Raw genomic sequence first — 26,218 nt, 5'->3', positions numbered from 1 at the left:
TTTCTTTTCTTTTCTTTTCTTTTCTTTTCTTTTCTTTTCTTTTCTTTGCTTTGCTTTGCTTTGCTTTGCTTTGCTTTGCTTTGCTTTGCGGAAAACCAACCAACCAACCAACAACAATCAGCCTTGCATCTGCTTGACTATATTGAAGCCGTAAACCTTACAGTAATTCTACTGACACAAAAAAGTAACAGCTACAAGCTCTTATCCAGGATTTGTGATTGATCATCTACTGAATTTTCTACAGAAAAGCTTGTTCGTTTATTAACTACACTATGCTTTGTGCTGAGAGATATATCCAAATGACATCCTTAAATAAGAAAAAAATGGTCTACATATTTAGAGACTCTAATTCTGAAATAATATACAAAGGCAAATAAATACGCAAATCACAAAAACAAACAAACAAAAAAGAAACAGACAAATCTTCAGAATCACCTGCTAAATAGAGGAAACTTCAAAATAAAGCTCTTCCTATTTATCACAGACATTTAACACTGCAACATTTTATTTCTAAGATCTGACTTGTCTTTTAGAAATATTTGACTTTCACTGATATCTTGTCCTTTAAGACTCTAGGAAGATTTTACTCTCTGTTCTAGAGTAGCAGTCATGAATGTGACGATACAATCTACCTGCCCTGCACACATCAGTCAAGGTTCTTAGCATTCTGTTGGTAGAATGAAACTTACTGACCCATAAGTGGAGTATGCACTACCACTGAGCTAGTTTTATTCATTTGCTTTGATGGGCACAGAGCACAACGTGGAAAATTCTGTTCAGAAGAATCATGTTCAAGTTTGATGGGGCTACTGAAGCCTATCCCAAACTTAACAAATTCTTTACTGAAAGGAAAACTGGAATTGTTTTCTATGAGTAGTTTTAAAATCAGTTGAGATCTCACTGCTGAATTTAATAAAAAAATGATTTGCCAGTAATACCAGTCACACAGCTTTGTATGCTTTCCAACACTTCAAATCAGCAGGATACTCCTTTGGTAAAACACTTAGCCAAGTGCAGTTTCTTATATGAAAATAAAAGGCTCAGATGCAATTAGTGTAAATGATCCTAATGCATGCTGAACAACAGTACACAGTCAATATCCGAAAGAGAAATCTGACTGCAAAAGAAGGCTTATGTGTCTAATTCTGACCTTAGGAGTTCTCTAAAATTAGTATTAGTATTAGTATTAGTATTAGTATTAGTAAATACCATGCACTTCAAAACAAGCCACACCAGTCTGCACTGCTGCTTACGTTAGCCCAAACAACGTTTACACATAGACTTTGTCTAAGAAAATGTTCAGGACAGGCCTTCTCATCAGCACATACAGTGCCCAACTTTGCCAGGCCATGATCCTGACAAGGATTTTATTTTCTAATACAGTGCAATAGTCCTATAAACCTGACATGGAAATCATAATATCTGACAGCTCAGCTCAGTACTGTAGTCTGAAAATATTTCCCAGGTTTGAAAATATCTGCAAAGCTCCTACAGGAGCAAACTTGCGTGTGGTTCTGATCCTGAAGATTTTAACACCAAGAAACAAACAATAAAATGAAAGAAAACCCAAATGGAATAATAAATACTCTTATTGACACATCTCATGTTTTCTTACAGTTAGAAACTCTACTCTTATTGACACATCTCATGTTTTCTTACAGTTAGAAACTCTTTACCTTTGCATGCTAGCCAATGCCTTAGTGACATCCCTAGCAGGTTCAGTTCTCATTTAGTCTGTGAAATGCCCATTAAGGAGGTTGTCAATTTCAAACTGATCATCTCTTCCACCTTCTATGATGACTCTGTTTACAGGCATTCCTACAGCACATACTCATCCTGGCTGCATATGCACAATATGTCTGTGTGGGACAAGTCTCATCTTGTTTTGGACTGCAGTTTCACAACATTTTCAGACAAATGTCTGGCATCTATTTTTATCCTGTAAAGGAAATCTTCAAATGTCATAAAGTTAGACCCTCAGTTGTTTTCACAAACACAGAGAATGTCCAGTACTATCTGAGGAACTAGGTCTTAATTTGAACATGTAAAGCAGTTTTGGGTAAGTGAAAAGAGAAGTAACAGTCTTTCTGAAAGTGATGAACTTGACTGTGAGTTTTCTATGACTCTTTTACCATTAACTAAATAGCAGTACATGAACTTTAGAACTAATGTACCCTTGGACAGTACTGTATCTTTTTTTTAAGGTTTGGAACCTTTTCAATATTTCAGTAAGTATATATAATCCTGTATATGCATACAGATGTGTATCTGTAACATGTCTGCACATGCATATGCATATGCATGATGGTAAGGCAATATGCTGAGCAACACCACATTCTCCTTGCCTGAACTATTTTCCTGCTCAAATAAATAACTAGAACTATAAATTTATACAAAATTAACAAAGGTAGTGAGGTTAAAAAATCTGAGGTATAGTAACAAGAACTAAAAGTTGCACAATTTTGAGATGATGATGTAGTATGAAACTCGATCAAAGTTCACCAATTTTCTCCTTGAACAATATAAAATCACCTGTTATGCTTTTTAAAACAATATGGCTGAAATCTTGCTTTTTTTTTTCTTTTTTTTTTTTTTTTTTTTTCTTTTCAGATTGCCATCACTAAAGTTTCCACTGAAAATATTTTAACCTCCAGATAAGATGAGCGTTCAGGTGAAGCAGCAGCCAACACCCATAGGATTTAGTTCTGTGATCCTCCCGAGTCTAATATGAGATGAGAAGGCAGGCTTTTCAAAAGTATTTAGTAGCAATTGTACGATTCTCACAGATTTTAATGGATGACTGGCTTTCCCTAGATTGTTCTAATAAAAATTTCACTCCCCTGTGAACTTAGGATTCTGTTATCTTGTGCACAGTTGTCCATGCAGTTACCTCAAATTCTGCACAGTCAGTTTTTGAAAAACAAGCCCAACCAGGTAATGCCATCATTGTTACTTTAGTGAGTAAAAGAATAATTGAAAAATAATTATAATTATCTTTAAAAAAAAAGAAAAATCAAATCAGAGAACACTTCAATTTTCACCTTTGACAAGAGGAAGATGTTCACTTCCAGCTGTTTCTATTTTTAATTGATCGTTTTTTTATGTATGAGTGAAAGCCAGCCAATTTTCTTCAGAGAAGCACTCCTATTCTCTTAACTCGGTAAGAACTACACACTTCTTACTGGTCTATTGCACCGTGGGGATCGGATAAAATATGAAAGCAAGGATTTCTTTATTCTAGCCTGGAAAATTAACTGTTAAGCTCAGTGGGGGCAGAAATGAAGGTGGCATTTAGATATAACTAATTTAGTATCAAACCAAAGCGGATAGCCTTCTCAGAGAAGAAAGAGACCAAAGGGAACACAAAATTGTACCTGAATTATTTCTGAGTCAATTCCTATGAAAGCTGAAGAACTTTCCTTTATGCTCAAATGGATTACACATTTCCTTTTATAATATCCACACTGTTAACAGTTTTCAAGATAATGTAATGAACAACAACTGTTAAAAAAGAAAGATTCATATATTTTTAATTATTTCTTTTACTTAATAATAGTGCAAGATGTGGCCTGGACTACCTTTAAAAAGCAGACTGTGAGATAGATCCTCATTGATATGAAATAATATAGCTCTGTTATCTTTATATCTGCTATCGTTCAATTAGAATGTAATGAAACCATGATTACAATTTGCTTAATCACCTTATGTTAATAAAATAACAAACACAGCTTGTAAATTTTGTTCTTTGCTTTATTTTGTCTGCTTTTAATTGCTTAGATTTTCTTTAATTGTAAAGAGTGCATGTTTGAAGGGATAAATGTGCTGTCAGACCCAGCTAATCATTCCCTACTTACCCACATTTCTAAAGACCAAGAATTTTGCTTGAAAAGAGGCTTAGAAGCAATTTTCTTGTGTTCATTAATCCATAAACATCTGATTTCAAATCAGATTGCCAGCAGACATAACCTCTTTGCACTCCTACAACAGAGACTTGATTTGATTAATCAAACACTCTGATTCACTGAATTGTCTCCAGAATAGTTGTCCCTGACAATACTATGCAAATAACTGCTGATGTTGTGCTGGCATTCTCATCTTTCTAAAACTGTTCAGTATTCTTCCATGGAAATTTCAATTTTTATATCTAATTCACAGGCCTATAAAGAAGGCCCACTGTATCTAATATTTATAGACTTCAGTTCACATTCCATTCTTGGATTTGGAAATGTGTGCCATCTTTACAATGCTGTTTTTTTAATCTCAGTTATCCTTTACTAAAACAGTAGTAATTATATTTCTCTATCATAAGATATTTCAGAATTTATTCAATTTTTATAAACAGGTATTTTCTTTTTAAATTCATTTTCAGGGGCAATTCAATGTTATATCCCATATAAGTAATTGCCTGCTTTGTTCAAAATAGCTCTCAAACTGAATGTAATTGATTGGTTTGAGGAACAGGGAGGTTTTGAAGTTTAAGATTCCAAAGGCAAATAAATTAAGGTATACACAGCTAATATTAACTGTTTCTAAAGCAGCCCAAGCCAGTGCACGCAACAGACCTATCTATGCCTCAATGTGATTAACCACATAACAAGCAAAAGTTACTCTGTGTGAATACTTCCACGTTTTACCACCATGAAATAAACAAAGGCGATATCAGTAAGCCTCCAGCTGGGACTAGAGAGAGAAAAAAAAACCAAAAAAAAACAAAAAGCAAAAACTCAAGTTGTCTTTGGTTAGACAATGGGAAGAAAAACCAAGGCACTTTAAAGTGATTGAAAAGTTAAGCCTCAGCTAAAAGAGCAGGAGTCGCAAAACTTTCAATAACTTTCTAAAAAGTCACAATTCCCAGAAATATGAGGAAAAAAAAACAGCAAAAAACTCCAGAGAGTTCAAAAATCAACAGGAAGTATGGACAGAAGGTTTCAGGGGAAGCAATAAAATCTGTGAAGGAAGAATTTTTTTTTTTCCCCCCTGCGCTTTCTTACGTACTCCAATTCCCAACAAAGCATTGTTGCAAGTACTTATACAGCCAACTGTATATTCTTCCTGCTGGTTCTAAGCAGCACTGTGTAACTAACCTGCTGATAAAGACCTCTCTAAACCTGCCTATACTTCTGCTTTCCAGGAAAAGACATGCATAATCATAATGGCCAGTTCTTCAGTATTGTGCAAAACACCCACATGAACTGAGAATAGGAAAGAACTCTCAGCCAGCGTACAATGACTTTGCCAACGTGCAGATTGGTTAGATTACATTATTTCTCACTTTCCATTTGACATAGTCTGTTTCTTCTTATGATTCAGAGTACAACTCAAGGATTGATCTTAAGGTATGATCTTAGTCTAAGCCCACCATATTGTTTTGGTAAGCTTCTTAATAAATATTTCTGTATATTAAACTGAGTATCATTAGTACTCCTGGGAGATAAAGTAGGTTACAGTCATTCAGCATAGATGCAGCCTCACATCATTCACCACAGGAGAAGAAGATACTCTAAGTCATTCCTAAGATAACTGACAATGTATTTATATTTTATAATTGATATGAATTAACATAAAAATTATGTATGTTGGTATTTGCATCAGTAGCTTGTTTATGATTTGTGCTAGATTTTCTTTTTGAAGTTTTAAGTGTTTATTTATTCATTACTCTCTGAAACATAGTATTCAGTGATAATTGCTTAAAGAGTTACAGAACATTTGGTGATTTCCTTTCATATTGTTGGCAGAGAGTACAGTCTCAGCACAAATGGAAAAGAAAAATACATTTGCTTTAAAATTAAAAGCCCAAGTCTTTCTTATTCCACCAGCATAAAACATGAGTAATTTCCCTGGTGAAAGGCAAAAAGAGAGGAAAAAATGATGCCAGAATTTCAGGGAAGAGGTGCATGGCCTAACACGCACTTCTAGATGCAGCAAGCCTTTCTGCTTTAGCTGTTGCAGTTCAAAACTAGGATGTGGTGAAAAGTGAAACTTCTTTTAGACTTTCAGCTGTTCACAACTGGGCTTTTGCCCAGCATGCAGATTAGCATAATTTGTTGTCTGTGTTGAAAGAAAGGTCTGTGACTCAAAACAGCAGGAGTGCTGCAAGTCAGAGCTGAGTTGCTTCAAATAACTGAATATGGAAGTCTGAATGTTGCATTTATTTATTTGTGTTTTTATTAACAGGAAAGCTGTGTCCCATCATATCTTTGCATTCAGTCCAAGCATCTATCACCTAATTTTCTAAGTGATGTTACATGGCTCAGAGATTATTATCACAGCCTAAGCTTAAAATAATAAGTTTCAACTCAATTGAAATGCAAAGACAAAATGCTGCATTCCTTTCCCAGCTGAGCTTTTATTTAACATGCCAGATTAAGAAGCTTGCTCTACTTTACTGGATCAGAGTCAACACAGTTTGTACAAGAAACTCACAGATAAGGGGAAAACAGATCTCAAGCAAACAAAATTCTCAATAAAACAAGAGGGCATTTTGCCCGACTGTGTTCTACAGAATTTATCATTAATTCTCTGCCTCTGCTAAGTCTGCAAAGGAAGGCTGCTGCTTTCATGTTTTGGGATAGCTATCCTGACACACATAGTAAAACCAAACTTCTCTTTCTGATTTTTCCTTGGTTTGGTTTTGGTGTTTTTTGTTTTGTTTCTATGAATCTTTAATCAACTAAGAAACACCTAAAATAAATTCACACAGCAATTTAGAACAGCATAATCTGAAGCTCCAATGGCTTTGGATTTAGCATAATGCATCTCACTATTGTGCTAAACTACTTCAAACTGCCACCGATCCATGGACTTAAAATACGATTCTTTTGCCTTCCCTGGTTAGAAAATAAATACGTCTATTTTATAACTGTACAGGATCTTGCAAGGGCACAGGCAATCCTAACACATCTACACTCAGAAGTACGTTATTTCTTAAAACGATGGTTATGCCCTGATTTGCAAATACAGTTGTTTTCATCAGTTACTCCTCAACACTTTTCCTATAAATTTCAAGCTGTTCTGCTCTTTCTAAGATGTTAAAGTGTCACAAATGTTAAAAACTGAAACACAGTGAACCTAGTTTGGAAACTATATTCTGAATATGTTTAAACAATACTCAAAGAATGCTGTCTATGTATTTAAGTGGCTCGAAAATGGGCCGTGGCAGAAAGTACCCACGTAATATCAGAAATTATAATAACATGTTTAATACAGCAGATCACCTTATGAATAAATTAAACCAAGAAGTCAGAATTGTGTATTAGCTGCAAGCCTAGACTATAGCTATGCTCATAAATGCACCAGGTAGGCTTTGATGGTTAAATTCATAAACGTTACGAGGGACTGAGACCTGGTTTCCCTAATTCCTGCTATTTAAAGTGAATTAATGCTTTATATTAAAAAGCAGGGATTACTCAAGAAAGCACAAGGGAAGGATGGGTGTCGCAGGAAAGAAAAGAGTCTTAGAGATGTTTCAGTTTCCTGGAAGAAAGAGGGATTAACACAAAGATGTGAGGAGACAGATTCTTCTCTTGATTACAAGCAAAACCATCAATAGAACTGCTCTAATTTCATAAATACAACATTTATGGATACGCAATCAGAATTGGGCTCAGATAGCTTTAGCACAAAGATTATTACACGCAAGCTCTAACCTTAGAAAAAAACCTCTTAACTTGGGAGTAAATGATATTAGCATCTTCTTGGCCTTTTTCCATGACTATATACACTAATGGCATTAGTGTAAATGTGACTCAGACTTGGGATCCCTGGTCACTGTCGCAGCCAAGAGCCTAAGTATATGAAATCTCCTTGGCTCTGGTAAAACGCTAGTGCTAAATTCTGGGAAATGATAACACTGATTCATCTCAGAACAGTCTATATATAACAGCAAGACTAGGCACACATAAAATTATGCACTATCTTGCCTCAAGGTTAGCAACATATTCTAGTAGAAGGAAAAATGTTATTTTCATTCCCTGCAATCATGTGATAAATAGCTGCAGGGCAGATTCAGCAAGATCTCGAAGGTTGTGATTTTACAATATAATGAATGTATGTCTAGCTTTTTGCCACCTGAAAAAGCAGCAAAACAAAGCAGGACTTGTCAGTATTTTGCTTATGGCAGAAATCAGACAATGTCCAGAACCCTTCATGAGATACTGCTAGCACTGTAAATAGTTTGATTATAACATTGACTCCAATACTTCAACAGCACGGCTTTCCAGTATATGGCGTAATTGGAAGCAGCAACCAGCAGGTATCGCATGTAAATGGGAAATGTCTCCAGCTGAGTAACTACTGATGGTGAACAAAATATGTTGTCTTGTTGGTGTTTTTTTTGATTTTGTTTTGGTTTGGGGGGGAAAAATAATAAAGAAAGATACTGAAAAGGAGAGGATCCTTAGCTGAGTCGCATATTGAATATTTGTGTAGGACACGAGGCAAGCAAATTACCTACAAAGCTCAGAAGTGGAAAGAACAAAAAACGTTACTGAATTTAAATTTAAAAAAAAAGTAAGACAGGAGACAATGGTAAAGGAATAATTTAAGAGATATAAGGGAGATTTTTTTAAAGTTAAATAAGAAACACAACATATAGAAGAACTGTTTATCCAGAAAGCTTACTAGGAAAAACAGCAAATCTTGAAGAGGCATTTTTAATGGAATAGAAACCCTTCAGTTGACATTAATTCAAGCCTTTGGGCAAATTCAGGAGACATTTTAACAAAGGTGGGAGACATATACTGAGCAGTGCATTCTTAGGAGAAGGCAGATTCAAAATACATCACAGAAAAATTGAAGAAGACAACTCAAGCTGAGGACTGTTTACCTACCCCGTTATGGATGTACTATTGTTTGAATTTTACTCATTTATTGTCAAAATTCAGTAGACTGTGGATAAAAAGTTTTATTCTGATCATATTCCCTATAAAATACTGGGGCTTAGTGATGTACAAATTGAATACAGGCAGATCTATACCATCAACATCACAACTTAATGGTCTGCATTAAATTAATGTTTGATTTTGATGCTTCATACCACTCCATTTTTGGGGTATGAGTTATAACCACTGTGTGAACCTGTAATCATTGATGTAATTATGCAAAGTTTGCAAAACAGCAGCATAAAATTGAAGAAGTCATAAAAATGCACTGCAGTTACATCAGATAGTATTGCAATCCTGGCAGGAACTTTTAGGTGTATGTCTGCTAATATCACCTGGGATAAATCTGAAAGCTCAATATGGATTGTACTTTATGCTTCAACCACAGGACTAAACTGTATGGTTTTGCCAGACAGCAGGGCAGAGATTCACTTTGCCTCACTTCAGGAGCATGAAAGAACCTAAAATAAGTACACATGTAATTCATATCCTCAAAGGCACCTTTACATTGCAAGATAGTGTAAAACGATTTTACACTGAAGTAGATAATGCAGTATAAAATCCTGCTAATGATAAAGTATTATAGTTTCACCTGTACGTAGCCAGCTGACATCAACCCCAAGTGTATTGTTCAGAGCTGACCTCAACCAGCTACATCAAGGTACAAAATACCTGCTTCTTCTCTCCACATGGATTTTACATTTAGACAGCTACCTCACAATAACAATTTTGATGTAAAATACACTTATTCTGCAGTGAAGATAAAACCCTAACAAAAATGAGAAAAAGGCACATGATGTTCAAAGAGCAATGAGTGTACAGCACAGTCCAAATGTAAATGAGACCAATTCTATCTCAGTCAATTGAGTTATGCAGACTAAGACAAAAAATAAATTCCTCCCTTTGTATTCTTAATATTTCTGAGAGCAGCAAAATTTACTGGAGAAAATGTCAAACAAATTGGCTATATAGATATAAAAATTCATGTGCTTTTTTTTTTGTTGTTGTTGTTGTTGCTATTTACAAAATTGTATATTCTTCTGCAAGAGTTAATGTAGTTTGTGAAAGTTGTTATGCTTCGGCTTATAAGCTTCAGCTGGTTGTGGTAGCTGTTCAAATTTTATGACAATGCTAACTTATCTATGCTATTGAAAAAACTAATGAAGTGGTAAATAGTTGCAGAGCAATGTTACATGCAGTGATATGCACGTTTTGTTTTGTTTTAGTTTTGTTTGTTTGTTCGTTTTGCAGGTTTCTCATTTTCTATGTTACTGTATACACGTAAAAGTAATGAAAATCCAAGACGAGCAACCAAAGTTTAAGGCTTTAAAACTGGAGTAGAATTAATGCTGCTGCTTTCAAAAGAAAATGAGATAAATTTAAGCAAGCACAAAAAAGCACCTCAACATTTCAGCTGGGCTTTTATGCTAGAGCTGAGGTCTCATAGGCAGTGTTTGGGTGAAGATCACAGTTAAACTAACACAGTCAATTTATTCTCATGCTAGTTTTACTCCAGTTGACAAAATGGCAAAATACTAAGTAGTCTGAAGGCTTCCCTCTGTTATGCTTGTTGCCTATGGCTTTTAATTGAAAGTACTATCACAGCACCTCTACCAAAGTCCAAAAGTCATGAACAGTATCAAACAACAGCACAAAGTGCACAGGATCCTCCTGAATCCCAGCTACCTTCACTGAGTATTGCAGGAAGTAGAATGTTCTTCAGTGGCTAGAGGCTTGCTGAAATGAACTTCAACAATAGTTAAAACAGGCTGAGTTTCTAGCTTTAGGACATTACAAATGTTTAAAAATACCAATTGAGAGATGGTGAATGCAGAGTATTTTTCAATTTGGTCTCTGCTAATCCAGAAAATGATAGTTCTGAAACCAGGAATTATTTCTGTGACATACTTAGAACAGACAGAAATCCTAACTGGCAACAAGAAGTATTTGGCCTGCAATCAATCTGCACCGTCTATAAATTGTCTTAGAAGGCATTGCATGAAACCACTCTGTTGAACACTGCTCAGCATGCTGCTTTAAACAAGCAGACTCAAGGATCAGTGGCATTCTTTATATCATTCCAGCACTGCCAGGTTTCTTATTAAAAGGCTAAGTTTTCCTGCAAGTCCAGACATCCATCCACACAGAGCTTTTAATCATTTTAAAATGTAACAATACATAAATGTTTTCATCTCTCACTCCAACCTCCCTTTCAAATTGCTGAATTCAAGTAGCACTATCCAGTTACCAAATTGCAAACTCCAGTGTTCTGCTTTGTGAGTTACATTTTTTTGTAGCTGTTTTTAAAATCAATTTTCTATCTAAGTCTCAGTGAGATACCACACCTATTACAAATTGTGAATGCATTATACCACCTGTGAGAAAAGCATGAAGAATCCTTGAGGGGAGGGGGGAGCAGGAGAGTGAAAAAAAAAACCAACAACAACAGCAACAAGCAAAATATACAACAAAGAGTTGTTTTGTGTGCTGGTTTTAACTATGACAGATGCAGGATGGCCACAAAAATAACTGGTAATATCTGGAAGGAAAACCTGTACTATAGTATTGCACTATACTTCAACAGTTGTAGGTAAAGATGGATAGAGAGGATTTTGGTTTCGTATTTTTACAATACAGACATTACCTGCACTGAAGGAATACGATTAATATGAGTCAACACACCGCACAAAACTTGCTTCAGTCCTCCGTTACTCACACGTAACATGCCTATATGGTATCAATCACAAATGAATCAGATTTTGTCAGTATTAAAAGGTATGTGCATAACATTAAAATACTAGCCAGTTCTGTTCATCCTATTCATACTCTTAGTACTACAAGTCCACTAAGTTAAAGACACTTCAGATTCTGATATGCAACTTAGGGTTGCGTTTCTTCAATCCCTGTGTTTAAGTTTTAACCAGAAGATACTGTCCCAGTTATCATAGCTGCAAATCCACAGTTATGAAGTCAGATCCTAGTTTTTCTGCTGTCAAATTTTGCAACACAAACTTAGTAAGCCACCAAGCTACAGATAGAAAATGTGCGTTACCTGTTGCAGAATTTCATTTCCTTTTCAAATGTGTAATAATAACTATAATTTGCTCTAATTGGATTCTCTTAAATATATTGGAACAAGACAAACCAAGTATCTAGCTAGTTAAAAAGGTGTTTTACTTTCCATATTACGCTTCTATCTTGATATGGTTCCAAATGCTTCAGTTCTTCACATCTTAAAGAAGCCAATTGGTTCATCAGTCCGTATCTATTGCAATGTGTGGTTACAAGCTGAACTTGTAACAACACATTGTACACAAATGTGCCACTTCTGTAACAATATTTGCTGCAACAATATTTGAGAGGAAGTATCAAATTTCTAATGTGTACAAATGGATGCATAAAAAAAATTAAAAATTAAATAAATAAATAAATAAATTACTCAGAGAAAGAAAGAAGAGATTAAAAAGAGAAATAAGAAAGGGTAGTGACAGTATATCATAAAAGAAAGGGATGTATTTAAGCATCAGCCAAATGACACTGTTTTTCATATCGTTTACAGTAGATCTTAAAGACTAAAATACTTCACATGCCATTAGTTTCTTCATACTCTGTGACAGACTAGAATATTTCTTAATCAACTGCTAAAGCACAGGAGAAGACCAAAGCCTACATTTAAACAACACTGAGTAATAGTGAAATCCACTGATGTCCAGTAGGGCTGCTATCAATAGATAATAACAGAATCAGGGAAATACATCTATCATTTAAATATTCTTCAAAAAAAGTCTACCTTTTTGACAGTTTCTTAGTCCAGGGATTGAAAATTCACATCAAGAAACAGAAGTTCTGATCTGTAATCAAGGAAGTGGATTAATAAGCAAAACTATCAAGAGGTTTAAATTACTCCAAGTCCTGCACTGCCCCTTTACCAGGAGGTATCTGAAAGCCCATACAGCTCATTCAGAAGCAGTCTTGCTCTACCAGGTAAATACTATGGGCTGCATACAGTTTGTTGCAATGCATTAATTCTATAGTAAAAATGAAGAAAAAGTAAGTCTTTAAATTTCAGTCATATAATATATTTAAATCTCAATCACTTACCACTTGAGATTGCCATTCTCACAATTCATAGCAATACTCAATTACAATTCCTGCAGCTGTCCATCTGAACTGTTCTAATACTTGAAAGGACGGCTATCAGAAGTGAAGAGAAACAGGATCAAAGTGAATCAAAGCTCACTTCCCTTTGCTACATCCATGTTTTTTCATCTATTTTCACAGTATAGACAAGTGTTGCCATTTTTTAGTCATCACAGTTGGAAGAAGAAAAAAGGCTTGTAAAATAAAAATAAAATGCCAATCACAGTAGCGGACCATCTATCTTGACTCGTTTTGTATTTCTACTGATTGACAACCAGGTGCTCTTGTAGCACACAAAGGAAGAAAAAAAAATCAGGTGTTCATTTCAAACTGAAGTGTTTGACAGATGTAACAGCTTTCTGAGATGAAGCTGATGAAATCTCAAATAGGAAAGTCCATCTCCTGTACGCAGCAGAGATTACATTTCAACAGGCAAGTTTTACTGTCCTTATGCAAATGCAGATTTCGTTTATTTATTTATATTTATCTGGCAGCTGTTAAAAACATGGGAGACGACTACAACTTCACTATTGGTGCATGGTCTAACTCCTGCTGCTCTGGATTCTGCAGGCTTCAGAGCAATCCATGTTTCAGGGTACTGTTGTCACAAACTGAAGGTAATTTCAAATTCTCTTACTGGCAACACTTGCACTTCAATGATATTTTGACCTCTATTTCTGAAATGGCGAAAGTGAACAATCTGACAAGTGACTGAAAATTCATACTGCTATGGACCTAAAACAGAGAAGTAAAAGAAGCATTTTTACACTGTGATACAAGTGGCCAGACATAACAGAGGATAGAGATCAAAAGTTTACAGCTTCCTTTTTCTCTACTTACATTCATAGAATGAGTTATCAGGGAAGGGAAAAACAGAAATGTTTAGCACAGTACCAAAACAAAATAACTGGGGTTTCAATGTACTGTCTTCCTAAAATAGTCAGCTGTGCAAATGGCCTGATAACAACTTAAGAAAAAGAATGCTTCAGTTGATCCAGTAGCCCTTGTATTAAATCCATGTTGTAAAGAAGACTTTCCCAAAGGTAACTGAGCACATTGTCTATCTTCTGTGGGCATATACACTACTCAAATGATATTTTTACCTACAGAAATACCTACCCTTAAAATCCTTCTCCTGACTTCAGTAAGAAAGCTAGACTGGCTCATGCTCTCTACTAACAAAACAGAAAGTACTGGCACACACTCTTCACTGTATTCAGTCTTCACCAGTGTGGAATGTATCTTACCCTACTGCATTGGTCAGCTACTGCAACTAGTTGAAACAGAGTATTTTCTTTCAGAAGGGGTAAACTGTGAACCCAGAGAAGCATCAGTGATTTGACATACAATTTGAAGTTACGCCATACCAATCCATCCACAGTATCAACAGAAGCAAAATCATGTACTGCATACACAGGTGCTACTAGCTAAATATACTGTGGAAAATTATACAAAGGAAGATGTTTGCTATTTCTGAACATCATTTGCAGAAATTAGGCTAGATCCACAGTTGGAAGTTGGGCGCATCTTCAGATACATTACATTACATTAACGTAACATAACATTACATGCTGCAAGAATACGGACTGGCACAACACTGACTGGGGAAAAGTACTAAAGCCAGGGGTTTAATACTACTCTTCAGAAGACACCTTATTTTACGTATCAAGGAGGAATTCACTGTAATTAAAATTCACAATTCTGCATTATTTATTTTTTTTCTGTAGCTCCAAGACCCATTTCTGTTAAGCCAAGGTGTTTAAACTTTCTTCCAAAAAATTCTAGAGGGAAAAGGAGACTCAGAAAAAGCTCAGTGCTTAAAATGAAGATCAGTATCAAATCTTTAATTTCTTTTCATTATAATACCTTGATAAATAGGTCATATATAGAAGCATGTATGATAGAAACACCTTTCCTTGAGAAACCCAGTTGTCTTCCTGACTTGCAAGCTTTGAAGAAGCATGGATGTCAAGGCAGAAATTTACATCTGCCAGGTTCAGCCATTTAAAAGACACTGCTGCCAGATACCAATCTATAAGAGGTGTTAAGAGTAGGAATTATCATTACCAACTGAAGCGTGAATTTCCTTTTAGATTTTTAAGAGTAATAAAGGCTATATGACCAAATAAGGCTAAATAAAACTACTAAAGTAGCTCAGTTGACAGAAAGTATCGAATTAGCAGTTTTTAAAGACTTTTTAACAATTAAGAAAAAAAACCCCACAGAATCAGTAACATATGAAAGCCTAGGACATAGTCAGAATGAATATACTGCAAAATGTAAAATAGAGGTAGTATCTCACAGTTAATTTGGTTAGAAGGAATGAAGAAGAAAGAAAGAAAATCAGTTTGTGTCTACAAAGCATTTTACAAATCAATATTGATTGTTTTTTTTCTTACAGCTATCAGCCAGAGAGACTATCTAATTAAATTTTTTGGAGCAGGGAGATGTTGCTGTCTTAAGCTGCTACTAGATTTGTTCCTGTGATTATGGGTGAGGAATAAAGGAAGGAAGAAAAATTAGATAACTGATCTTCCACATTTTATCAAATTCTGCTCAAAATAAAATGATTTTTAGTTCATATGAGTCCCAACTCATCTTACATGTTTTTTAGATTTCGAAAATATTCTCTTGGTATTATCTTACATTTTTTATAAAGCAGTTAACATCAGGAAGAGCTACAGATGGCATTAATCAGCAGATTTATTTCAATTTGGATTTAACATCAAATACTGAACAGCTACTCTAAGAAAAGGCTCCTTATATTCCTGTTATAGCAAGAACTGTGCATATTCGAGAACAACTTTCAAGTAGAAATATTAATACATATACACACAAAAAAATATATAAATAAAATCAGTGTGGCATTTCACAAAAGAAATGGCGAAAGTACAACATCATCTCATAGGAAACTATAGAAGCTACACACGAACTGCAGTCATTTCTCAGTCATTTCCTGAAAACTGCTAAATTACTCAATTGTCCTTCTTTGTCAACAGGAGATGCAAAAAATCCCACGTCAACTTTAAAACAGATCTCTCACTTTTACTCACATGTCAGAAAAGAAACTACAGGTAAGAAAAAGCGGCAGCAACACTTCCAAGACTACAGTTTGAACACTTCAGTGTGACTACAAATTAGATTTTTAAACTACCTTACCAAGAAAGTTAGAGAAAAACTGAGAAAGATTTCACAAATGTTTCTATTAAGATCAACATGAAATTAATACCAAAATTACACGGGGCCAAATGCTTTGCTGACTCCTCACATCCTAGGAATAATCTACAAGTGATTTTGTATAGGTAAAAGTTGCTAAGCAGACCAATTTATCTCAAGTTTTTGCAACTGTACAACCAACACAAGAGTGTAGTAATACGTTTACGGTGTCCTAGGTCAGCCTTTTTTTCATAGCTAATAGAACACCACCCATTAGAAAAAAAAAAAAAAATATTGCAGCTACTCTAGAAGGAACTATTTTATATGATATTTTAATTATAAAAGAACAGTTACAATAATATTTGTGTCAAAACAAGCACTTAAAATCTCAGTTAAGTGAGACACTAAAGCCACCCTTTATGCAGCAAACGATTAGCTAAAAGACACCAATGGAAACAAAGATGTTCCCACTCTCAGCTTCAGTAAAATATGATAGCAGATAGCATTCATTCATTTCTCATCTAGAGACTGAGAAAACATTTTCCAGTCAATGGAATGCTATTTGATGTAAAACAGAAATGAACAGATTAAATGCACACATCGGTCTACTAAAATGAATCATCCTGCATACATTCCAACACAGGCCATAAAGTCAAAACAGTAATAAAAGAAGAAAGTAATATGTGATTTTGTTTTTCTTTTCCTTTGGCAAAGATATGGACATTAAAGAATGCATTTCAGATAACTCCACTTTAGAATCAACTGAAGAAACTTCTGAGTATATTTTCAAAAGTAAATTTGCTATTTTGCAGGGTGACACCAAAACTCGAGTATCACCTAGAACAGGCAGATCCACTTGGTCAGTTATATTCCGCATATTGGGTACAATTCGATCCTAAAGTGAGAAGATACAGCACATCCTGAAATAAATGAAACTTGAACTCAGCTGCTCTTGAACTGAATTCACCTAGATGAGGACTGATCCATTAGGTATCACGTACTTGTCCTTGAAGAGAATGTGTGCAGATGAAAAGTTGTATTGCAAAAATAAGAATCCTCGAACTGATGAAGGAAATCTTAGGGTTTGAAACCTGCACTCCAAACAGGTAGGCTGTGCCCGTAAAGAGTTGCCACATGTAAATGGGTCACAGTTTTCATATCTTTAACATCTGTTGTTTATACCCAAGAAAGCACATCAGGGGCAAGAAAATTAATTCCCCAATTGCTGTCAACTGAGTTAGGGAACAGCAATAAACAGCTTACTGTAAGCCTCTAGCTACAATAAAACTGCTGTCAATAAAATGTGGCTGATATGTTTTTGCTGTGCTAGAAGAATAGATTCTTTGGAAGTGAAAATCTGAAGTGGAAACAAGAAGGACACTTCCTTATTCCGATACACAAAAGAACATTATCACAGAATTCCAATAGTATTAAACTCTCCGGATCCAATTCACTCTCCCACGTGTGCCACAAATTTATTAGCATTTATGGAATTTTGGTTTTGCACATTCAGTACAGATGAAACCCCAGTGAATCCGATAAAATTCTTTTGCATGGGAAACATTTAAAGAACAAGGAAGCTTGCTAAGCTTTGACTGTCTGTATCTGTACACACAGAATGTTCCCTACCCTAGTTTAGCATTTCTACTGTCACTACTGAAAATGGTATTATAGCTTAAGGTTATGTTCAGATTTCCATTATAACCCCCAGTTTTCACATGCTCTTAACTTTCTGAAAAATTCTTCTTTTCAGCTGAAATTTTCCATGCTTGGTCTCAGCTGAAAGATGAATTTCTTTAGACAGTTGAGCAAAATCCGTTAACCTATTTTTCAGTTATACAAGGATAAAAAGAAAATGCATTGTGCATTTTCAACTTTTCAAATATTTTAGTATATAGATACATAAATATATGGAACCTAGAAACAATTGAATTTTACATGCAGGCATTTTTCCAGGCAAGTAGTCCCCAAACTACTGGTTACAAAACGTTAATATTTGCAAGTGATGTAAATTCTATACAGCTGTTCCAATGCAGCTTTCCTTCATGTATATCTTGAAATTCCCACTCTTGGCATATCAAATTAGAGTTATTAACATTTTCAGCATTTTTTTTTTTCTCTTATATAAACCCCAAAGTTACAAATTTAAACATTGCAGTATAAGACAATATCAGCTGCATTTGCCAACAGAAAGTTTTATGTGATAAGCTTAAGTAATCTGCATTGATCAGCAGGAGCCTGGCTACTCATTCCTTGGTCAGGCAAAAAGTCCACTGACTGAAAAAGGAACAAAGGAAGCTCCATAGTTATTGACTATATCATTAAAAAGAAAAATAAAAACCAAAAGACTTTAGTGTGGAATGCGTTCAGCCCCAAATCCTTAATTTCTACCATCAGAACACAGAAGTAGAAGGACAGTGACAACATATTTTCAGCTTTCCAGAAAGTACTGAAACTATACACATTTCCAGAATTTACAAATCATCATCTTGACTCATAAGAGCTACTGTGTGCGGTCTTTCTTGAAAACAACATCTGAAGTCATTTGGACTTCAAGGATGTGCTTTATTCCCATCACTTTAAATGAAAGCTAAACACGTTTCTAAATGCTGTTTTCTTAGGAATGTAGACTGAAGGTTTTGCTCAAAACCTTCACTGAAACTTATTTTACAAACTGTTTTATTTGCCAGTGCTGTGCTTCAAATCTGATTAAATAAAGTTATAATTTAAAACTGGGATAACCACAGCAAATTGGCCATAATTTCTTTTATTATTTAATCTGTTGTTAACCTAATGATACTGAGTAGGAGGCTTTTGTCTGTTTATTTGCTTTTTATAAAAGGCCTTTCACTCTGAAGAATACATGTCGTTTTCTACTATATTTCTATGCAGTTGTTTGGTGTACTGACTTACTAATTTCAAGTGCATTTTAAAGTTCAATCAAATTCTGAAAAGAACACTGATTGAGAAGCCTGCATAGATTTCAGCATTCTTTATGAGTCATAACACTGATTTTGGAAGCTTAGCTATATGAGCTGGTGGTGTGTAACATCCTTTCCATACTCCTAATTATGTGAATTAGCATTTAGAACAATCCCAAGTTCAAGTATTCAAAAATGCTCTTTTCAGAGCATCCACCAGGTTTACTGCAAGATAGGCACTTTAAGAAGGCTTTGGTTTTTATACTGGGTACTTCTGAAACATCAACCTGTGCAATTCAAAGAGACATGTGAAGAAAAGACTTAACCACAGAATTTCCTCTAAAATTATCAACAGTAACACAGAATCAGTAAAAAATATTAATAAATTTGGATTGAACGATTGATTTCTGAATTCTAAAGGCTTTCTGACACAGGTCCCAGTTCTAACAGATTTCTAGAGCCCAGCTCCCATTAGAAGTAATAGGATTTTGTTTAAATGAAGTCCAAGTGGGGACTTGGGTCTCATCTCCATACCAGTTTTAATTTAGTCATCTGCAAGATACACTTAATGTATATTTTGCTTGAACTGAAAGAAATTTGAAGTAGAAACATAGGATGCTAGCATTTCTTAGACAAATACTAATCCTATATTCCTTTCCCTATTTCAACACTCTCCACAATTCCCACACACTTTGCAAACCACACACAGAAAACTTATATTACAAGTAATTTACTACAACTTCCAGCATATGACAAAGAAAACAATTATTTTAAATTTCAAGAAAACACAATAAAATATTTCTTCATGAGGAATTAAAAAAAAAAAAAAAAGAAAGAAAAAAGAAAAAGTGTTTCCAATACTGTAACATTAGTTTAACCTACTGTTCAGAAAGATTTCTATTTTAAGTCTGAATATTTTGCTTAAAGGACATATTCTACAAAAATCTATTTAAAAGATTTATGAAAGACCTACGAAAGAGTATTTAACTGCAGTGCCAGTGCATGTTAGTCAAGATACATCCTAATCCCAGGAATTACAGAAAGAATAGTACAAAGACTGCTAATGATTACTGCCATTGTTGGCTGCTCTCCTCCAGCCAAAAGTGTTAAGGGGACATAAGGTTACTTCCTGTAACATGCATCACTGAGAAAAAAAACAACAAAACCTCAGCAGCACCTCCTCCTTCCCCACAGAATAAACGTACATAAACTCAGTTTAGATAACTGTCTGCCTAAGGAAGAGTTATACTTGCAGTTAGACATAATATTGCAGCTTTTGCAGGGAGTGATTCAAATCACATGATATGAATATTTGCTGACTTCAGAAAGGATTTAATAAGACTTCAGTGAAACCTGAATCATATCCATATAGAGAAACATAGACAGTTATTAAAATGAAACCAATACATTTAATATAATGAACATAACTAACTAAAAATACACCTGTAGGGTGTTTTTCTGTTTCTTTGTTTTTTTCCTAAATTATATTTTGCTCATATTCAATTTCACTGTGCAGAGCATATACATTCTGTCAGGTAAATAATATTTCAAACCTTAAATTCCCCAGTTTACTGTGGGGGATTAAGTCTGAGTTTCTTAATAGAGTTTGGAGAGATAATTTAAGATAATTCAACAACATCTCTGAACAGAAAAGGAATGTGTGGGTTGGAGGTGTTACATTTTGTAACTAAACCGAGGGGAAAAACAATCTCATGAAAACTTCAGCCAAGTAACCACTGATTATGCAGAGCTCTTCTACAGATTATTTTTGTTTGTTTTAAATGAGATCTTTTCTTAAACTTATGCAGACAGTATGTATATGGTGCTGTACAGCAGCTTAAAAACTGCCACTGGAGTTCACCACGACTTCAATTTCTTAGAAAGGTGACAGTTTTGTGAGAACCTTCTTAGATGTTTTCAGTATCTCACTGTTATCGGTTGTCTCAGAGTAGTTACTTAGCAGAACTGCCTCAAAAGTGCTTGTTTTATTCTTAGTATCTTGTTAGTGTGACACCTTACAGACACCCAAAGTCAAGACAGTTCTGGGTACACCACATTCATCTCAGATAAGGCTAATGCAACAGCAAGAGAATGACTTTATCCTAAACTTGGCTACTGTCAAAATCTTTTTGCAAAGACAAGCCTAAATGTATCTTGCTTGATTCTGCAAGATTCGTATCTCTAATAAAATTCTGAGAAATCACCATAACTTGGAGGGTGCAGTGCCAACAGGCATACAACAGTGATTCCTAACACCTAAGAAGTTGGTGCAGTGGAAGCTAAGCACTTGGAAAGCTGCTTTGTAAACACACGAACTTAACTACTGACCAGCCCAGTGCAACTACCATTAAATAAAAGGTTCTTTGGCTGGAATATCAGCTTAGTCCTTCCCTCCCCCCTTTTCCTACCTACTGCAGGACTGGCACCAGGCCAGCGTAAGCGACATAGTACCTTAGTGCCATCTACAGGCTATATTGACATTCTAATTTAGTGGCAAAAGACAAGCACCAATAAAATAAATTAGACAGCACTGCATTTAAATCTTTATTAGCAAGGAATTATTAGACCTAAGAAAAACTAATGCTGGATTTGGTTGAAATATGAGTTTCTCAGCCTCCTAATCCCTCTTCATATGGCGTATTTCACAGTTTAAAATGAGTTATGACAGATCACTTATGCATTACTAAGATGAGAAAATATTTACAATGGGCTGACTTCTTTCTGCATAATTCAGATGTATTCAGAGAACGCAATCCTTTTGAAAGTATGCTTTGGCCATTTTTTCAAAATATGCAAGGAACTGTCTATGCAATACCAACTTTAATCTATTACAACAAAATCATTTAAACTCAAAACAGAGGAAGACTTCTGTATGGCTTAGTTATATTCTATGAACAAACCACATGCTTCGCAGATGAAGTAGCTTGGAAATTCAGCTGTCTTTGTTAGGGAAAAAAAAATTAACCCCTTTAGTAGCACTAAATAAAGTTCCATATCAGCTTGAACTGTTAAAGAAATTCAAGCCAACTCACTCTGAAATTTGACATTGAATGTATACATCCCTTCAATCTCAAAACAGTCACGTTTTTCTAAATGAAATTTGGCATAAAAGAGGTTTTTCTTCAATAACATTTACATTTGGGTAGTCAAAAACTGGGGAGAAAAAAAAAAAAACAACACATGTCTGTTTATGCATACGCATGTGCATATGTAAGGACCCCTACAGTCCTTTAACAATCAGTAATCTTCAGAATCCAAAGTACCAGAAGCATTTTGAAAATGTGTGGGTAAGCCCCAGGTAAGCAATAATGTGGTTGAGGTTTTTTTTCTTTGCTTGATTTTGTTTTTTGTATGTTTTTTTTTTTTTTTTTTTTTTTAATTACTATTATTATTTTATTTGGTTGTTGCTTTTTGTTGTTGTTTTTTTTTTTTCCCCCATAATATATTTAAGTTAAATTAGACTGAAACAAAAAAAGAACATACTGGCACTTTTAATACTGGTTGATCGGGCACTTGTATGCAGTACTTATAGACCAGTAAAAGTGCTCGTTTACCTGTCTGGTGTGTAAGGGGCCCTTTGTCTTGAAGCCTCCTTGGGAACTGCACTCTGAGGCACTGAAGTGATCTGAACTAGTGGAAGAGCGTTTGGAAAGGGTGTCACAGCCACCAACAAAGGTGTTGTCCAAAGGGAGTTCCTGAATCACGTGGTGCTTTTTCACTGAAACGGGAGTGTCAGGTTTGAGATGAAAAGCAGACTGAGGAGAGGCAGATTTGTAATGCTTGGCAAGATCAGGACTGTTAGGCTTAAAGGTTGTTGGTGGTGCTGTGCCCCAATCAAATCTTCCTATACTTTGCTCCTCCAGCTCCGCTGGAAGGCTTATTGTCCCGTTGATGGGTTCATGAACTGCATCATCAGGTTTGGACTCCTCAATGGTCACAAAGTTCAAAAGAGAACTCTTCGGAGATTTCCTTTTCTTCCTTTTCTTTTTCTTGCTTTGCTTGTTCTCCTGATTGGGAGACATCCATTCAGCACCTTGTTTGCTCCTCTGGGCAGCTTTGAATCTGGATGCATGCCGGCAGCGAACAAGAACAGTGACAAATATCACCACTATGACAACCATGGCACCTGCCACAATAGCAATCATGATTGTGAGATAGTCCTCGTTTTGGTAGGGTTGGCTACTGTCTCCTATGTTCCTGTCCAGAGGCGTTTCCATAGTCCTGCGTATCAAGTCATAAATATAAGAGGCATTTCCAGCAGTATCATTTACATACAAAAAAACAAGCACAAGAGTATGCAAAGATTTGGGATAGCCCAAATCACTTATGTTGACAACTAAGCGATGCAGCCCCACATCATTAGGAGTTGGCTTTTCCTCCAGAGTGATGTTACCTGTCACTGGATCAATCCGAAACAGACCTTTGCTATTTCCACTCACTATTGTGTACTTCAGTTCAGCGTTCATTCCGGTGTCGATATCCACTGCAAACACTTCTGCTACCACTGATCCTGGAATTGCTGAGAGTGGCACCAGCTTAAAAGAAGTATTAGAAGGCGGGTAGATGACAACAGGACTGTTATCATTAACATCCATGACATTTATGGTCACTTTTGCTGTAGAAGAGCGAGGAGGTTGTCCTCCATCAACTGCCTTGACATCAAAGGTATAGGAGCTCTGCTGTTCTCGATCAAAAGAAACATTGGACTTTATAACTCCAGAGAAGGGATCCAGCACAAAGTTGTCATTGTCATTGAGAATAGAAAGGGTCACCGCTTTGTTTTCCCCAGCATCTGCATCAGTCACCGTGATCACCCCCACAGTGCTATACTTTGGTAGGTTCTCTGATACAAAAAACTGGAAATGATTATGAGTAAATTTGGGACTGTTGTCATTTTCATCCAACACAGTAACAATTACAGCTGCTTGACTCTGCAAAGGAGGGGTGCCATTGTCTCGGGCTGTAACAGTGAAAATGAAACGCTCCTGTTCTTCTCTGTCAAAAACTCTGGAGGCTGTCAAAACTCCAGTCTTTCGATCCAGATCAAAAAAGGAGGCATTAGGGCCAAGCTGATAAACAATGTCTGCATTTTTCCCACTGTCTTCATCTGTGGCACTAATAGTTGTTAAGTATAGACCGCGACGGTTGTTTTCAGAAACTGACAGCTCAATTACAGGCTGGCTGAAAATAGGAGGGTTGTCATTTTCATCCTCCAGCTTAACTCTTACCAGGGCAGTCTGGTTCAAACTGGGCTTGCCAGAATCAGAAGCAACAATTTTAAAGCTGAATTCTTTGGTGCCCTCGTAGTCCAACAAGGAAGAGGTCTCTAACAAATACTGGTTGTCGTAAACTGCCTTCAGGTGGAAGGGGACCTCTCTCTCAATGAAACAGATCACTTTGCCATTCACATCAGTGTCCTTATCTGAAACCGTAATTAGGGCAATCTTTGTATTGACAGGATCTTTCTCAGATAAGTACACTGTGCCATTGATGGGACTTATTATGTACCTGAGGTCTATGTTCGGAGGGTTATCATTTACATCAGTGACATTGATGGTCACAGTTGCCCGAGCTGGTGTAGAGCTGCCATCACTAGCCAGCACTGTCACTTTGTGAATAGCAGTCTCTTCCCGATCTAAGGACCTCTGAACTGTGATCAGCCCTGTGGTGTTGTTTAAAGCAAAAAATCTTTTGGTCGCAGGCGCAACTTGGGCACCAAAAATATATCTGATTTCTGCATTGCTTCCTATATCTGCATCTGTAGCATGAAGCTGAATTACAGAAGTGCCTACAGGCGCATTCTCTGGTATATGAACCTCTACTTGACTCTCTTTAAAAACTGGCCTGTTATCATTGACATCACTTACTGTGACTTGCAGGATAGCTGTGCTGGATTTCTGTGGGGTACCTCCATCCTCCACTTTGATTTTCATCACGTAGGTGTCCTTTTGCTCTCTATCCAAGTTCTGCTGCACAATCAGTTGAGGCCATTTCTCTCCTTCTGGAGTTTCTACGATATCCAGGCCAAAGACACTCTGCCCGTTCAACAACTCGTAGTGCTGCACACCGTTGAAACCTGTATCAGGGTCTGTTGCTGATGGGATTGGAAAGCGACTGTTGATCAGAGTGTTTTCTGGTATGGAGATATTGATGACAGGGGATGGAAACATAGGTGCATTGTCATTAGTATCCTTCACAATTATTTTTATCTTGATCAGCCTAAAAAAGTCATTGGGGAGAATCACCACTTCAAGTTCAAAGAAACACTCATTTTCTTCTGCATAGGAAGCGCCAGCGCAGAGTTTTTCTCTGTCTATTCTGTTTGATGTTGTAAAGATCTCCCCGGTGGTACTGGACACTTTGACCAGAGGGGCATCCCCTGCCTTAGACACCAGTCTGTATACAAGGCTGGCACTGGTCCCCGTGGCAGCATTGATGTGAGAAATGTTCAGATCCTTTGGTATGTTTCCTATGGGGACATTTTCAGGCAGCTCCTCTCTAATAGTGTAAATAAGTTCTTGAGCTACAGCAGAATCCAGCCTTAAACAGGCAATCAAAGCGGTCAACAAGTAAAATTCCCTCAGGTCCATGATAATGTTTTTATTGTCTTTTCCTGGATTTTAGGACTCAAAGGTTTCCACACAGAAATGATGCGCAATTTGCAAGAGGAGGCATGCATGGACTGCAGGATGCATTACATCTCATTTCTTATTTGGAGACAGCACTGTCAACACAACCACACAGAACAGCATTATTGGTTTTTAAGGTATGACAAATCCACAATTTCCAACTACTACTTGTTTTTGCAAGGCACGCTTGCAGCAGTATGCTTTCCTACTGCTCCCCTTTACAAGCAATCCCTCTGGACAAATACACTAATATCCCATTGGCTGCGTTTGCAGAGAGCGAGAACAGAAATAACTACTTGCAGGATTAAGGGTAGCTGCAGTTTCAACACGTACTTTCTGAATAATTTCTTGGCACACCGTGTAATCCGTAACGTGCGTTTCCCCTCTACCCTCCTCCACCCAGTCTTTTGGTGCAAGTAAAAATCTTCCTGTACTTCTGCTGGATTCTAACTGCTATGGCAGCTGCCAAATGTCATTTGCTGTTTGCTTCCAT

The 26,218-nt window shown here is 36.2% G+C and overlaps 1 protein-coding gene across 7 annotated transcripts in view; it reads right to left on the bottom strand.

The window, feature by feature from the left end:
- Window positions 1–25,686, bottom strand: part of PCDH9 (protocadherin 9) — a 703,877-nt gene extending 678,191 nt beyond the window's left edge. For 4 of the 7 annotated variants that reach the window (XM_042838943.1, XM_042838946.1, XM_042838947.1 and 1 more), the window contains exon 1: window positions 22,651–25,686. In XM_042838943.1, the coding sequence (XP_042694877.1) occupies window positions 22,651–25,686 (3,036 nt within the window). Of the gene's footprint in view, window positions 1–266; window positions 271–22,630 lie in introns of all 7 variants that reach the window. The other 3 variants (XM_042838945.1, XM_042838948.1, XM_042838944.1) reach the window with 2 other exon arrangements.
- Between the last annotated feature and the right edge of the window lie 532 nt (window positions 25,687–26,218).

Source organism: Centrocercus urophasianus, unplaced genomic scaffold (assembly GCF_019232065.1).
Source record: "Centrocercus urophasianus isolate 14NV4802_14NV808 unplaced genomic scaffold, USGS_Curo_1.0 seq_9, whole genome shotgun sequence".
Lineage (NCBI taxonomy): Eukaryota > Metazoa > Chordata > Aves > Galliformes > Phasianidae > Centrocercus > Centrocercus urophasianus.
This window is presented reverse-complemented; position numbering and strand designations above follow the sequence as displayed.